Source organism: Coloeus monedula (genome assembly GCF_965178545.1).
Source record: "Coloeus monedula genome assembly, chromosome: 1".
NCBI lineage: Eukaryota > Metazoa > Chordata > Aves > Passeriformes > Corvidae > Coloeus > Coloeus monedula.
In genome coordinates, this window is record NC_138781.1 from 103,949,038 (window position 1) to 103,962,720 (window position 13,683).

The 13,683-nt window shown below is 36.4% G+C and overlaps 1 protein-coding gene across 1 annotated transcript in view; it reads left to right on the top strand.

Moving 5' to 3' along the window:
• Positions 1-12,349: 12,349 nt before the first annotated feature.
• CDH19 (cadherin 19) overlaps positions 12,350-13,683 on the top strand; it is a gene marked incomplete at both ends in the record, with an annotated part of 37,406 nt that continues 36,072 nt past the window's right edge. Inside the window, one exon of the mRNA XM_082285852.1 lies at positions 12,350-12,547. Within this exon, the coding sequence (XP_082141978.1) occupies positions 12,350-12,547 (198 nt within the window). The remainder of the gene's footprint in view (positions 12,548-13,683) is intronic.

Below are 13,683 nucleotides of genomic sequence, written 5' to 3' on the forward strand. Positions count from 1 at the left end.
GGAAATCTGCACAGAGAGGTCTGTTTGAGAGATAACATTGAGCAGAGAAGCAACAGAGGGTCACACAGGTAATGAGGGGAGTATGACACACAAAGATTATAAAGGGGGAAAAAGATGCAATAAATTGTTATTGCAGATGACCTACAGCAGCGGGGACAGAACTGACAGGTGAAAAGGTAATTAATTAATCTTAGGTGCAAACAGGAAACTTTTTAAATGAAGAAAGGGGAAAAAAAGTGGGGCAGAATATTCAGTGCTTCAGCTTCTCAGTGAGAAGGGAAGCTTCAATGTAGGTTAGAAAGAGGAAGAATCATGTTGTAGTGATGTAAAAACTGGCTGGAAAAGGAAAGAAATTAATGAAAAGTTTAAAATATCAGAACAAAAAGTATGAAGAGAGAAAAACCAATATTTTGTCAGCTTCAAAGAGATCAGGGTGTCTGGCTTTTTTCTATCAAAAGCACTAGTCCAGAACCTAAGTAATCTTGACAACTAACAAAAACAATTAACTGAATTAACATCATCTGAATTTTGGGGGTTACTCTTAAGTCTTTAGCCATATTGAATTTTTATGGAAAATTGGATTCCACCTTTTTTTTTTTTCTTTGCCCTCTAAAACAATGTAAAACTTGAAGAATGACCAGGATGTAAGGACCTGTGATAAAAGTGTGTAGAAATGGCAGCATATGTGGGTATTCAAGGCACCAAATAATAGCTAGGAATTTTTCAAAAGCTCTTTCCTACATGGATATAATACGTTAGGAAAATCACCCACAACAGAGTGAAACCTGAACAATGACTTTTCAAACAGCAAGTTTCAACACATATTCTAGTGGTGTTCATGGCTTTCTTATTAATGGATTTTTAGTCAAAGGGGATTAATAATTAATAAGATTGTCCAAATATATCTTATTTTGGTTCTTGATAAGGACTATGCGGAGTGATAAGGGCAGTATAAACAGTATTTTCCCTCCTCTTTATAGGAAGAGTTGCATTTACCAAGTAGCAAGATAGTAAGAGAAATTCTAGGGATAGGCATGAAAGTAATGGACAAAAATTATGCTCTGAGATATCACAAGGCAACTTGACTATGGAGACTGAAGTCCCAGATATTATGCAACTTAGATTTTATTTTTGCCTAATCTGATAGGCAAAAATAGTCTTTGGTGTTATGTCAGAATATAGGAATGTCAGAGGGATCTAAAGTCACACATATCCTTCAAAAATAGCTTTTAAGTCAATAACTTTTGGAGACTGAAATATCAATAGCTAGAAACTTCATTCTATTTTCACAGTTTTCTTCATCTATGACTCCCATAAAATATTATTTCATTAAAAAAACCAGCAGAGTTTACAAATCTGATGGGCTTTGTTGGACTCTATCTGGAAAATTTTATTCCACACCTTGAAACATGACAGAAAATAAAAGAAATCCTTTTTGAAAAATTTTGATATGAAATGGTTTGTACAACACCCTTTGTGTTGTCTGGATGACCTAATGCTCTGCTTCTACACTGCTCTTAATACCTCAGTGCCTGAAAAGTGCTCACAATATTTAATAGAATCACTAAGAACTTTATTGGATTAATATATATATTTGATATATGAGAGGTTATAAAAGGATACCAGCCTTTATTGTAATTCATAGAATTAGTGAAGTAAAGATACATTCTTGGTAGTAAAGCAGAACAGGGAAATATTAAAATCAGGAGTAAGAGACAGGCAAGCCTCTGATCATTGAGACTTAAGCAAAACTGAAACTGAGGTTATTCCATTGCAGGACATAAGGGAAGATTCATCAGCTGAGTACCACATTAAGAGAATAAAAAGGCAAGAAAAATATTATATTTTTAGAAAGTTTGTCAGTTAGGTATTTTTCATCTCTATTTCTCGCTGTTCTGAACAATATGCATACCCTTCAATGTGTTTTCTCTTTCAAAAACCAGGCAAATTCTACCCTTTCCTATCTGATACAGCTGCAGACTCTCTGATGCAGGTGCATACTTTCAGCATTTTTCCAACTGACTTCCACTGTGGTGGTGCACAGACTTTTTCTGTCCATGAACTTAAATTACACCTTTAAATTGAATAACTAGATTATGTATCAGAGCAGATTTTCTAGCTTATAATGAAAAATCTTCATACTGTTAGAAGTATTTGTTTCTTGCTTTATTTACCTAATGTATGTTATTAATAAACAGGTAACAAAATAAGTTAATGAAAACTTTAAAAAAGTACGTCTTTCTTTTTTTTCTTTTTTTTTTTTAATGTAAAGGTATGGTTTCCTTAACTGCTTATAAGAGATTCTTCCCTTCACTCTTTATTTACTTTACAAATGCACCCTGGTAAGTTTCCTCAAATATAAGCCTTAAAATCTGACTTCATTCTGGTTTTCCGTTGCCATACAGTGGATGATTTCATTGCAGGGTGTTTCTGCTTTACCTTGCCTTATGTGGAAAATTAACTCTAAAACCAAACCCAGAAGTTTAACATAAGTCAAATTCTAGCAAAGAGCATCCTCTTAAATTAAATATCAAAGCTTCTTTTTATCTCATGTTTGGAGGAATTAAACCTCCTCCAAAACCATGGAAAAGGTGAGTTCACTGCACTATTAATTTTAATGTATGCAAAGAATAATTATGAATTAAAGCGATTAAAGGAACCTAAATCCTAAAGAGAGTTTTGGAGCATTTCGTGAAGTGCCATCCTGAAAATCATTTGGCAAACAGATTCAAGTGTGAATCACAGAATGCTGTCCTTTACATCATTATGCTGACAAGTGGTTCTTCAGTACTGAGTGGTATCCTGCAGAGCCAAAAATGTTCCAGTAGGATTTTCCCAGTGAATCAAACATCGTGTAATTGGATTTGCTATTTGCCTACAATAAAAAGCAAATGCCAGAAGGCAAGAATTTCTGTATTTACTGTGTACATGTGTTAGGCTTTTTAATCAGCAAAATATTTATGCTAAAATACATGGGTTTAGTCATAATTTTCTATAGTGCAAACTATCTTAAAAATAAATAATAGTCCCAGTCAAGGAAAGCTACAATTAAAACTAAATGTTTGCTTATTTTTAGTGTAAAGAGTGCAGTGTACCACAACTACTGGCACAACTGAATCTTTTAGCATCTCATCATCTGTTTACCAAATCGATTTTTACATCAGAATAAAATTGCTGAAGCTATTGAATGAATGCAAAAAATGAGCATAATTTTTCATAAAGTTAAGTTCTAAGGTAAGCATTTCAATTTTTCTTTAGATAGGAAGCACCTGGAATGAAGTAGCATATAGCATGGCAGAAAGTCTGTGAAAAAGAACAAAATATAATTATTCATTTACCAGTGTTTAGACAAGAGACACAGATATTCCTCCTACTTCATTTTTCCTCCCTACAAAGAAGTGAAGTAGGAATGTCTGTGTGTCTTGTCTATGAAAGTATTCACCAAATAACTTCATGCTTCAGTTAATAACATATGAAAAAGCTATGCTTCCAGAAGAAGACAAGATGCTTTATCAACCAAGGAGCAATCCCAAAGGTTTAATTGCCTCTGGAGAAATCCACTGCAGCTCTGTGTGTGTGTCAGTGTGATGATCTTGGTGATACCTGCTGGTCTCTTTGGGGGATGCTAGTAGACTTCAAATAAAACACTTTATTACTTTCTGATGTTGCAGATTTAATTTTAATATTATCTTAAAAAACAGTAACGCAAACACAGAGGAAGTTTACAGAAACATTGGCTTGCCTTTGGTTCAATCCCTATGCAGTGTTTACCTTAACCAAAGGTCATCTTTGTAGAGCAAAAGCTGTCTGACAGAGTCCTGCCCAACAGCAGTTTATCCTTACACACACACACTCTATTTTGTTGGTGGGAATGGTGTGGGTGACTTTTGTTTTACCCAGAGACTTTTTAGGTGGATTGGATTATCTTTTTCAGGTTCTTTTTAAAGCATGTCAAAGAAATTACAATGACAAGACTTGGGTCTCCTGCCATGGTCAGGACAGAAATATTTAAGGCTGTGCTTCCAGTTCTATGTTATATGATTGATAACAGTGAGTGAAATAATGATTTCATGTTTCCATAATCATGAGAATCTTCATTCACAGAATCACAGCAGTGAGTGGCAGCAATCCCCTAAATCAAACATAAGAATGCTGCACCACACAGAAATATTGAGCTGGTCCCAGCTACATATATCTTCAGAAAACTTACAGGTCAGCAATCAATTAATCAGTTCTCAAAATACTGGTGGATCAGAGTTGAAAAGGGCAAGAAACTGGTTACATCATCTTGTATGCTTGTGGCCATCAGGAAATAAGTATTGTGAAGCCAGTTTTATATGCCAAAGTTCAAATGGAATAAAATACCACCAATAGTGACTGACTTTAATTGTTTAAAGAGTTGTTTCTCAATATTGGTTTATTCATGTCTACTGGTGATTAATATAGGGAATTTCCACCAAGGAAATGAGAGCTACCAATGATACTGCAGAATGAAGTTGTAGAACATACAGTATGGCACCACATCCTTTATACTATTGCCCTTGACCTGTGGGCTGAACAAGTAATAGCTCTACCTCCCATTTTCTTTAGTCACTGCAGAAAATCTCATCCTTCACCTTAGCCCCCTTTCCCCTCATTTTCAACAAATTTGCTGCCTTTCCCTGGAGCTGCCACAGATTTTTAATGGAAGACATAGGATTTTGAGAAATAAATGTCACAATCTGATACTGCAAAAGATGTTTTGAATATCTAGTATGGACAGAAATCTAGTTACCGCTTGTCATGCTTTCAAGACTCAGGGTTTTTTCATCCAAAATGTCATCTGGGCTTTTTGTACAATGCAACAGATCTTGTAGTAAAATACGGGGATGTGTTAATATACTGTGTTATTACATAAAACACTATGAATTACATGATTTCTAGTGAGTCTGCTCTACACTGATTAAAATCTACAGCCTTAAAGGTACTGATCAACTAAAAAATTCACTTCTCTAAGCTATTTTGAACATGTATATCTGAGAGATAATTACACTGCTAATTCTATATAATAGTTTGAAGGCCTTCCCTAATGGCACAATGGTATTTTTGAAAAATGAAGAAAATAATGTGCCAATTAGAGCGAAGCAAAATTTAAGTACATTCATAACATCTAGTAATTACTCTCCATGTAAATGAAGTTCTGAGTGACTGGCGGAGACACATGCAGCCATACTGTGTTAATATGCACTACCAGAAAACATAATTTGGTCAAATGTCACATCAAGATGTGCACTAAAGAAAACACCTCTCAAGGTTAAGTAGTAGCTTTTAAAGTAGCTAGTAGTGCAGCAGACTAGAAAGACAATTGTTGATATACCTCTAATTAATTGACTGAAGAGAATATTGCATTTAGATGTTAGTTCTGATAACCCCAGTATAATTAAATTCAGAATACTTGTTAGATGTAGCAGTCCAAATTTATTTAAAAAAGAAAAATATGTGAAAGGGCAGAAAGTCAAAATAGACTAAATTAAAATATTTAGATTCAATAAAAATAATAGCTACACTAGACTAACCATAAAGAAAAAAATTCAGTCAGATTAATATAAGCTGAGAGGCTCATGGAAAAGGTGCCTTGAGCTACAGCAGGACGGGTGTCAATTTTATCCAGTCACAAAAAATCAATTAATCTATCAGTAAATCACACAATATGTATGCATGGTAAACAGTAACTGTGATTGCATTTAGTAAAAATTAAGTTCAAACTGCAAACTAAATTCTTGTAAATTTTCATCCTTTCTCTTCACTGCTGCTTTTTTACAAGCTTAGTTAAACATAACTGTCACAATAGTGATTTCCAGCATAGTTGGAGTTAGATATGCCATATTTATTCCTTAGGAGTTAAGTACACCTTCTAATGTCTCCAAAGATAATGGTTAAAATACATGAAGAATGGAAAACTTAAAAAAAAAAATCTTGGTACCAGTTGAAAAAGACCAAATCACAGATAAAATCAATGAGAAAGATAATGCAGACCTTTAACACTCCAAACCTGTAAAAATTATTATCCTACTCTATCTGAAATTCAGCAAAGGTAAGAAGTCACAAGAATAGGATTAAGCCCACTACTTTGCACACACCAGAAGGCTTTATCATTGCTCTTTAAAGACTATAACCCCAAAAACAAACAAGCAAACTCACAAAATATATGCATTAATTAAAATAATTGAGATATATGTTATTATATATCACTAATTCTCTGAGAATTCCAGAAGTAGTATAGTCTAAGTGTCTACCATATTGTGCAAGACCTAAACTAGTCAATAAAAATGAGTCTGTATCTGGTGCTTTCTGGAAAAAAGATAGAGCAATATCACTGTAATACACTAGGATCTTCAGTTTTCAACCACTTTAAATGCAATAAGGACAAATAGCCAGTAGACATAGTACAAATGCACAAGTCTGTAGTGGAGAAATATGAAGGTTTCTATTCCTTTAAGCTTTTTATAACATGGTAATCTGTAGGAGTTAGTTACACATACACTTTCTTCTTTGTCCTATTAAGTGAAAATTAAAGATAGCAACATACAACAGAGATAAATTTCACTACAATCATAATAACACCGATGCATAAAACAGAATATGCAACTGAAGCAACATCATGTTAAGGCTGTTGTTGAGATAAGAAGTGTTTCAGAAGCTGTATATTAATGAATTAGATTAGCTTACATTAATTATTCCTCTTGTTGTTTGCTTGATGCTATTAAATCAAGCAAAGACAACACCAAATTCCACAAAAGGAATGCCTTTTGGTTTGGCTTTTTTTTTTTTCTGCTGAGTACTTTCAAGGACAGAGAGATTTGTTTTTCTCAGGAGTCACTCTTTCAAAATTGTGCTGTAAATAGGATCAAGCACATGTAGAAGGTCATAATGGTCTCAATCTTAGGAGTGTCTACCACATCCTTTTTTACCATATTTCACTGTTTTGCTACCTCCTAACTAAAGGCTTTACTTATATTAAACTGTGGAACTTTTGTTACAAAATTAAGCTGGTTGTTCCTTATTCTTCTAACTAACAGAACTGGAGCAGAATTTTTCATCACCTGCACTGTAATCTGCTGTTTGGAATTTTTTGTTAATGCTTTGGAAAGCTGTTTTTTGTCTCCACCTTTAGTCTTTTATTTTCTCCACCAACAAATATGTAACTTCACTGTATCCCAGAAGCAGTATTTTTTAGACCTCTGCTTCTTTCTATTGTTTTTCTTGCAATGCTAGGCAGTAGCATGTATTATATTATAATGTAATTACATGGTCATAATTAAAAAAAAAAAAAAATTGAAACAAATCAGAACCAAGTCAGACTACCAGAACACCTAAAATAACATCCAGTTTCAAATGGATACAGGATGTCACTTGGTGAACATTCCAAAACAAACTTAATAAAGGACTCACCAACTTTGTTCCGAGAAGGTAAATCTGGTTTTAGCTATAGGAAACTCATGGTTTTCATTGGGTATGAAAGGAAGATCCTCCTCTAAAAGCCTGAAAATGTGTCACCCACTTATTACAACTGCAATGGATATTCTCATTACTCTGTTCTAAGTATCAGTCTTTATTATTGCAATCCACTGTATGTGAGAGAGTGGAGACATACTTCCCAAAGCACAAGAACAGAACAATGGTTCCCATTTCTTTGTTCCCCGTGGGAAATTTTTAGTGATAGGTCATTTGCTCATCTCTGAAAATATATTTGTTTTTTTCAATGAGAAACTATTCAATTAAAAAATTATCTATTTGTGCGTATTACTACAACACCCAAAAGCTCAGTGCTTTTACTAATCCTCCCTTCTATAGCATACTATAATTACAACACAGAGTACAAGGTCATTTCATTTACAAAGACCATAACAAATGAGTGTAAAACAAGAGACAACTGACAGATAGGGAAAGACAGGAAAGTACAAGGGTATAAGCAATACCAGACTCAGTGATAGGCAGCAGTCTCAGCACAGAATCATCTTAAACACTGTGAGTCCTTTTTTATTTCTTTTTCCTTTAAGTAGGAAATACTGAAATTTAGATTTTTAAAGAAAAGCCTAGAAAATGGTAAGAGAATAAGAAATTATTTTCTGGATATTTTATGAGACTTCCTTCTGAGACTGAGCTACAGTCAGTGGAAGAGAAAGAAGGTGATTGTTTCCCAAGAGAACAATTGGATCATAAAAAATGGCAACATGTGCTGACCAGGGGCTGGAGGCAGTGTCTCAATGCCAAATGAGTAGGAAGATGTTGGAAGCAAATAGGCTTTGAAAGGTCCTGAAAGTAAAGTCAAATTGAGAATGTTTGATATAGCAGAGGAGAGAAAAACAGAGATACATATAGATCTCCATTCCATTAAATAGCTTTGTTTTTTAAAGGAATTTGCCTTCAATCTGTATTTTCAAGCTAAAGTCTTTTTACACTAACAGTGTGTGCAACATATCAGAATCTAAAAATGTTTACTTGCCCCAGTTTGTCCGAGACATGATGCTTGGGTCCATGTAATACAGGGTATTAACATAAATTAATAAAAAGGAGACACCAAAATGCTCCAAAATATTAATTGCACACTTTATGCTGCTCATATGCAGCTGCTGAGCACATTGCAGTAAGGCGGCCGACAGCAGACCAGCATAGTCATATTCTGCACCCACACGGTGTTGCTGTCTATACACAGTGTCTTCAGATGAGTTTGAAAATGACTGTTTGTTTGACATTCAGTCTGCATGAAATATTGCCCCACAAACCTGAGACATTTCATTGAATAAGGTGAACGCTGCCAGAACAAGCACCCAAAATAACAAAAGCCTAGCCAGAAGTATTTGCTATGGCCTGGACCGAACCCCTGTCTCCACATATAAACAGTGATTGAAATACACTTTTCTATGATTCCTCAGAAAGGTCTCCTTGACTCTTCAGCTTTTGTTGTTTGAGTTGTCTGTCCTTTGGTATGTGCTGCAATAAAATGAATGTTCCTTTTCAAGGTTACTTTGTCTGCAGATTACTGCTTAGCATTAAGTACACCCGTTGCATAGAGACTCTCCAAGGTCTTTAGGCCTTTTAAACCTCATTCAAGCGTTATTTCAGAGCCAAGTTGAGCTTTGTTGGCCTTTTCTTCCATGTCACAAATATTATTCTTGCAGTTATAGGAAAATAAGCAGTTTTCTACAGGAGAGTGAAACAAGAGGGTACCACGTCACATTCCTTCTATTCAAATCTCATCTTGCACTGTTACAGTTTACAGTCAAAAAAACACAAAATGTGAAGAAATTGGAATGCACATTTTAATCTCTGTGGTTCTATTTGACTTTACTATTAGAACTCCTTTCTCTCTCTGTCTCCCTCCCTCTCTCTCTCCCCCTCTTTGCAGATTACATTTTAACAAACTGTTGTCGAACACCATATAAAGTTGCTGGAAGGAAATAAATAGCTTTCTGTATTATCTGTCTGTCTTTTTAAGCAATTATGGCATTTCCCTTGGGATAAGGATGGGTATTTATATTGTTAATACTTAAATTGTGAATTTAAAATGCATAGATTCATATTTTATGCTGGACAGCTAAAAGACTTATGTATTTTTCTGGTCTGAGGGAAATACATCCAAATATTTTTTCCAGTGTGTTTTTCAAACTGGCTAGCATGTCAGAAATTCATAAACCAGACAGCTCCTTCATAGGAAAAGGTACTCTTCAATGATAAAGCATTAAATGGTATGGCTAATGCCATTACCAAATGGGGATTTAAGACTCGAAATGTTTATGGTAGGTATTTTCAAAATTTTTCTTTTTGTCTATAGAAGATGGTTATTCTTAACTGAGCATAGCATTATATTTAAAATTCAGTTTCCTTCATTGTGCCAAAAATCACTGAAAAGTCAGTAATAGCTTATAGTTTGTGAAAAGCCTTCATTTTCTGAAAGTATACATAGTGGAAATGAAACTAGCTACAGAAACCTACAGGTTTCAAGATATATTTCCCCTTTGTCAGTTTAAGTGGAGACAATAATGTCAGAAGTAGTAAAATCTGTTAAGACAACTTCTATTCACAGAATCACAGAATCACAGAACCAGAATATGCTGAGATAGAAGGGACCCACAAGAATCAGAGTCCAAATTTTAGCCCTGCACAGGACCATCCTCAAGACTCCCACCATGTATCCAAGAACACTGTCCAAATGCTTCTTGAACTCTGTCTACAGGCTTGGTGCTGTGATCATTTCCCCGGGGAGCCTATTCCAGTGTCCAAACACTCTGTGGGTGAAAAGCTTTTCCTAATATCCAGCTCAAGCCTCCCCTGACACAACTTCAGGCCATTTCCTCAGGTCCTGTCACTGGTCACCAGAAAGGAGAGATCAGTGTCTGCCCCTGCTCTTCCCCTCCGGAGGAAGTTGTAGACTACAGTGAGGTTTCCCCTCAGTCTCCTCCAGGCTGAACAGACCAAGTGTCCTCAGCTGCTCCTCATACGGCTTCCCCTCAAGGCCCTTCACCATCCTCGTGGCCCTCCTTTGAATGCTCTATAACAGCTTAATATCTTTCCTATATACCCACCCAAACCTGCCCCCAGCACTCGAGGTGAGGCTGCCCCAGTGCAGAGCAGAGCAGGACAATCCCCTCCCTTGCCCAGCTGGCGATGTTGTGCTGATGCCCCCAGGACACACTTGGCTCTCCTGGCTTCCAGGGCACTGCTGACTGATGTTCAGCTTGCCATCGACCAGGATCCCCAGGTCCCTTTCTGCGGCACTGCTTTCCAGCCTCTCATTCCCCAGTGTGTACATCCAGGGTTGCCCCGTTCCAGGTGCAGAATCAGGCACTTGCCCTTGTTAAACTTTTTACAGTTGGATATTGCCTAGCCCTCTAATTTTTTGAGACTTCTCTGCAGAGCCTCCCTGCCTTCAAAGGCTCCTCAAAGTTTTGTATATCTGCATATTTGCTTAATATCCCTTCCAGACCTGCATGAAAGTCATAACGATGTTTAAGAACACATCTAGGAATACCACTAGTGACAGGTTCCCGGTTTGATGTCACCCTGTATCCCTTTGTGCCCAGCCTGTGAGCAAATTGCTCACCCAACTCATGATGTGTTTATCCAGCTGTGTACCAAAAATTTTGTCTAGAAGGGTACTGCGAGAGAAAGTATTGAAAGCTTTGCTGAAATCCAAAAAGATTACATCAACAGGCTTCCATTCATTAACTAGGTGAGATACCATGTCATAAAAGGCAGTCAGATTTGATAAGCAGTACTTTCTTCTCATGAAGCCATACTGGTTTTGACCAATTACTGTGATGTCCTCCACGTGTTTCTCACTACCTCCCAAAACTACATTTTCGATACCTGTACGAGGCACTGAAATGAGACTGACAAGCCTGTAGTCTCTGGAGTTCTCATTCTTGCCCTTCTTGAAAAATGGGACAACATTCACCAGCTGCCACTCAGCTGGAACCTCTCCAGATTCCCAAGACCACTCAAACATCATTGAGAAAGGTTTTGCAATGACATCAGCAACTCTTTGAGGATTCTCAGATGAATCCCATAAAGCCCTATAGATTTGTACAGATCCAGCTGGAGCAGCGGATCCTGTAAAATTTCAGTCAACTGGGAGTTGATCATTATCTCGGTCATGAGCCTCCAGCTCAGGGCTCTGGGAACCCCCTGGTGCATCATGCATGTCAAAGGCAAAGGCAAAGGCTGTGTTAGACACCTCTGCCTCGTTCATGTCTCTGTTTGGCTGGGAAGGAGAAAGTTGTAAATTTTTGGTGCTTCTTCATGGGACCCTATCAGCTTTGGCATTTTTGCAGGCATTTTGCTGAGCTGGGAAAGTGCGTAAGAAGAGGTTAAAAAAATATCTGCACCACTCCGTTTCAACTGCCAGACATCAGGGCTACTAAGGCTAGATATTCACCCTTCAGGCAGTTCTGTGACTGCAGCTCAAAATGAGCCCTGTCTAAGCAGAAACATACAATTATTCCAACGAAATTATTCCTAGGCTACATAATACAATTACTCAGCCTAATTTAAAAGATTAATTAATTGAAGGATTATTTTCCCTTTTTTTTTGCATAAAAAGTCCCTGTGTAGGGTATTCATAAAGAAAAGTTAAGCATTTGACTTTCGTGTTAGACACTCTGAAAGAATGTCTATTTTAATTAGAAGCAGACTTTGTTTCAGCTCTTTACTTTTGGGGACAGGAGGAGGTATTTAACACTGCAAATCAGCTGTTACACTAACACAGAATCAATACATAAAAGTAAAAAGACAGAAGTGATGCTTTGTCAAATTTTTCTTCTTTTTTGTGTGTTTCACAGATTAAGATTTATTGAAAGAAGGGTTCAGCATGAATTTTTCTGCATTTCTACGTCTCATGGTGATATTGGTTCAACTTTGGCCTTGCTCTCTCAGCCTGCAGAACTCCAGCACTCAAAACACAGTTCAGTCTTTCACAGCAGTTCAAAGAGTGAAACGTGGCTGGCTGTGGGAGCCTCTTTTTGTGACTGAGGAACAGAATTCACTGGATCCCGTGTACATTGGACAGGTATGAATAGTCACGATTCAAGGACAGTACAAGGTTAGATTAAACACGCTGATTAGCAGCTCCTACCCTGACTTGGAAGACCAAACATCTCCAGCGACATGGAAATAGCAACAAATGTAGAAAGAAGAGATCAGGAAGATGTAATTAGGCAGTACTGTATCTCTCCTTTCCTATGACCTTGCTGAAGGTCAGAGAAGTCCAAGAACTGTAGGCCATGGCAGTACCAAGGACCTTCCTTCACTGAAGACTGCTGTCAAGGAAACTTCACATGCGTGCTGTTACTAAAACTAGTTCCATACACAGCAGATTAAAGTATAAAGCTGAAAAGTTCCTTTCTTTCTTCTGAATGGAATTTAAGGACTCATTTATCAACATCTGGCAATTTGCTTGTACTATTTTTGGCACTGCATCAAAGCAGCCATACTGAGTGTAGTGTAGTTTACAAACAGTATTTAGCATGATTTTCTATTACACTAAGTAGCAGCTGATTTACCCCTCATTAATTTTTAATGAAGCTGATTAATACTAAATCCTTTTACCACTGAGAAACTACAGGAATCTGCATGGTTCATTAGATTAACGTAGGTTTAGCACAACGAGCAATTATTTTTCACCCTCCTTTAAAAATGTGCTTTAAGATAATTGTCTTAATGAGGGTTTATCTGCCCCCTTCTCTCTCTGCTTATCATTATTATTATATTTATTACTGTTATTTATTTTTGTATGCTAGAAGTAATTTTAATCTTGAGATCTAGTTTTTCTTTTCTTTAAGGCCCTTTTTAGATGAATGAACCAAAATAAGTTTAACTGCTAATTAACTAGCGCTAAAATTTAATTGGGCCCAAAGGGTGAAGTGCTCAAAATTCATTAATTACTTTTTCACAGCCCTTTCCAAGTAACTACTATGGAAGTGTGATGTCTCACTTCTGAAAGAACAAGTGAAGACATGCTGTCTATTTTTTAAAAAATTAATATTACTTTTGCAACACCTTAAAAACAGTTTCCTGCAAAGAAACTTCATAAATGTCATGCATTTTCATGATCTCACCTTTTTATTTCTCACAGGTTAACTGGGGATTTTATTGAAGAATACTGTTAATATATTGCAGTGTAACCATTGTCTAATCAGACATATT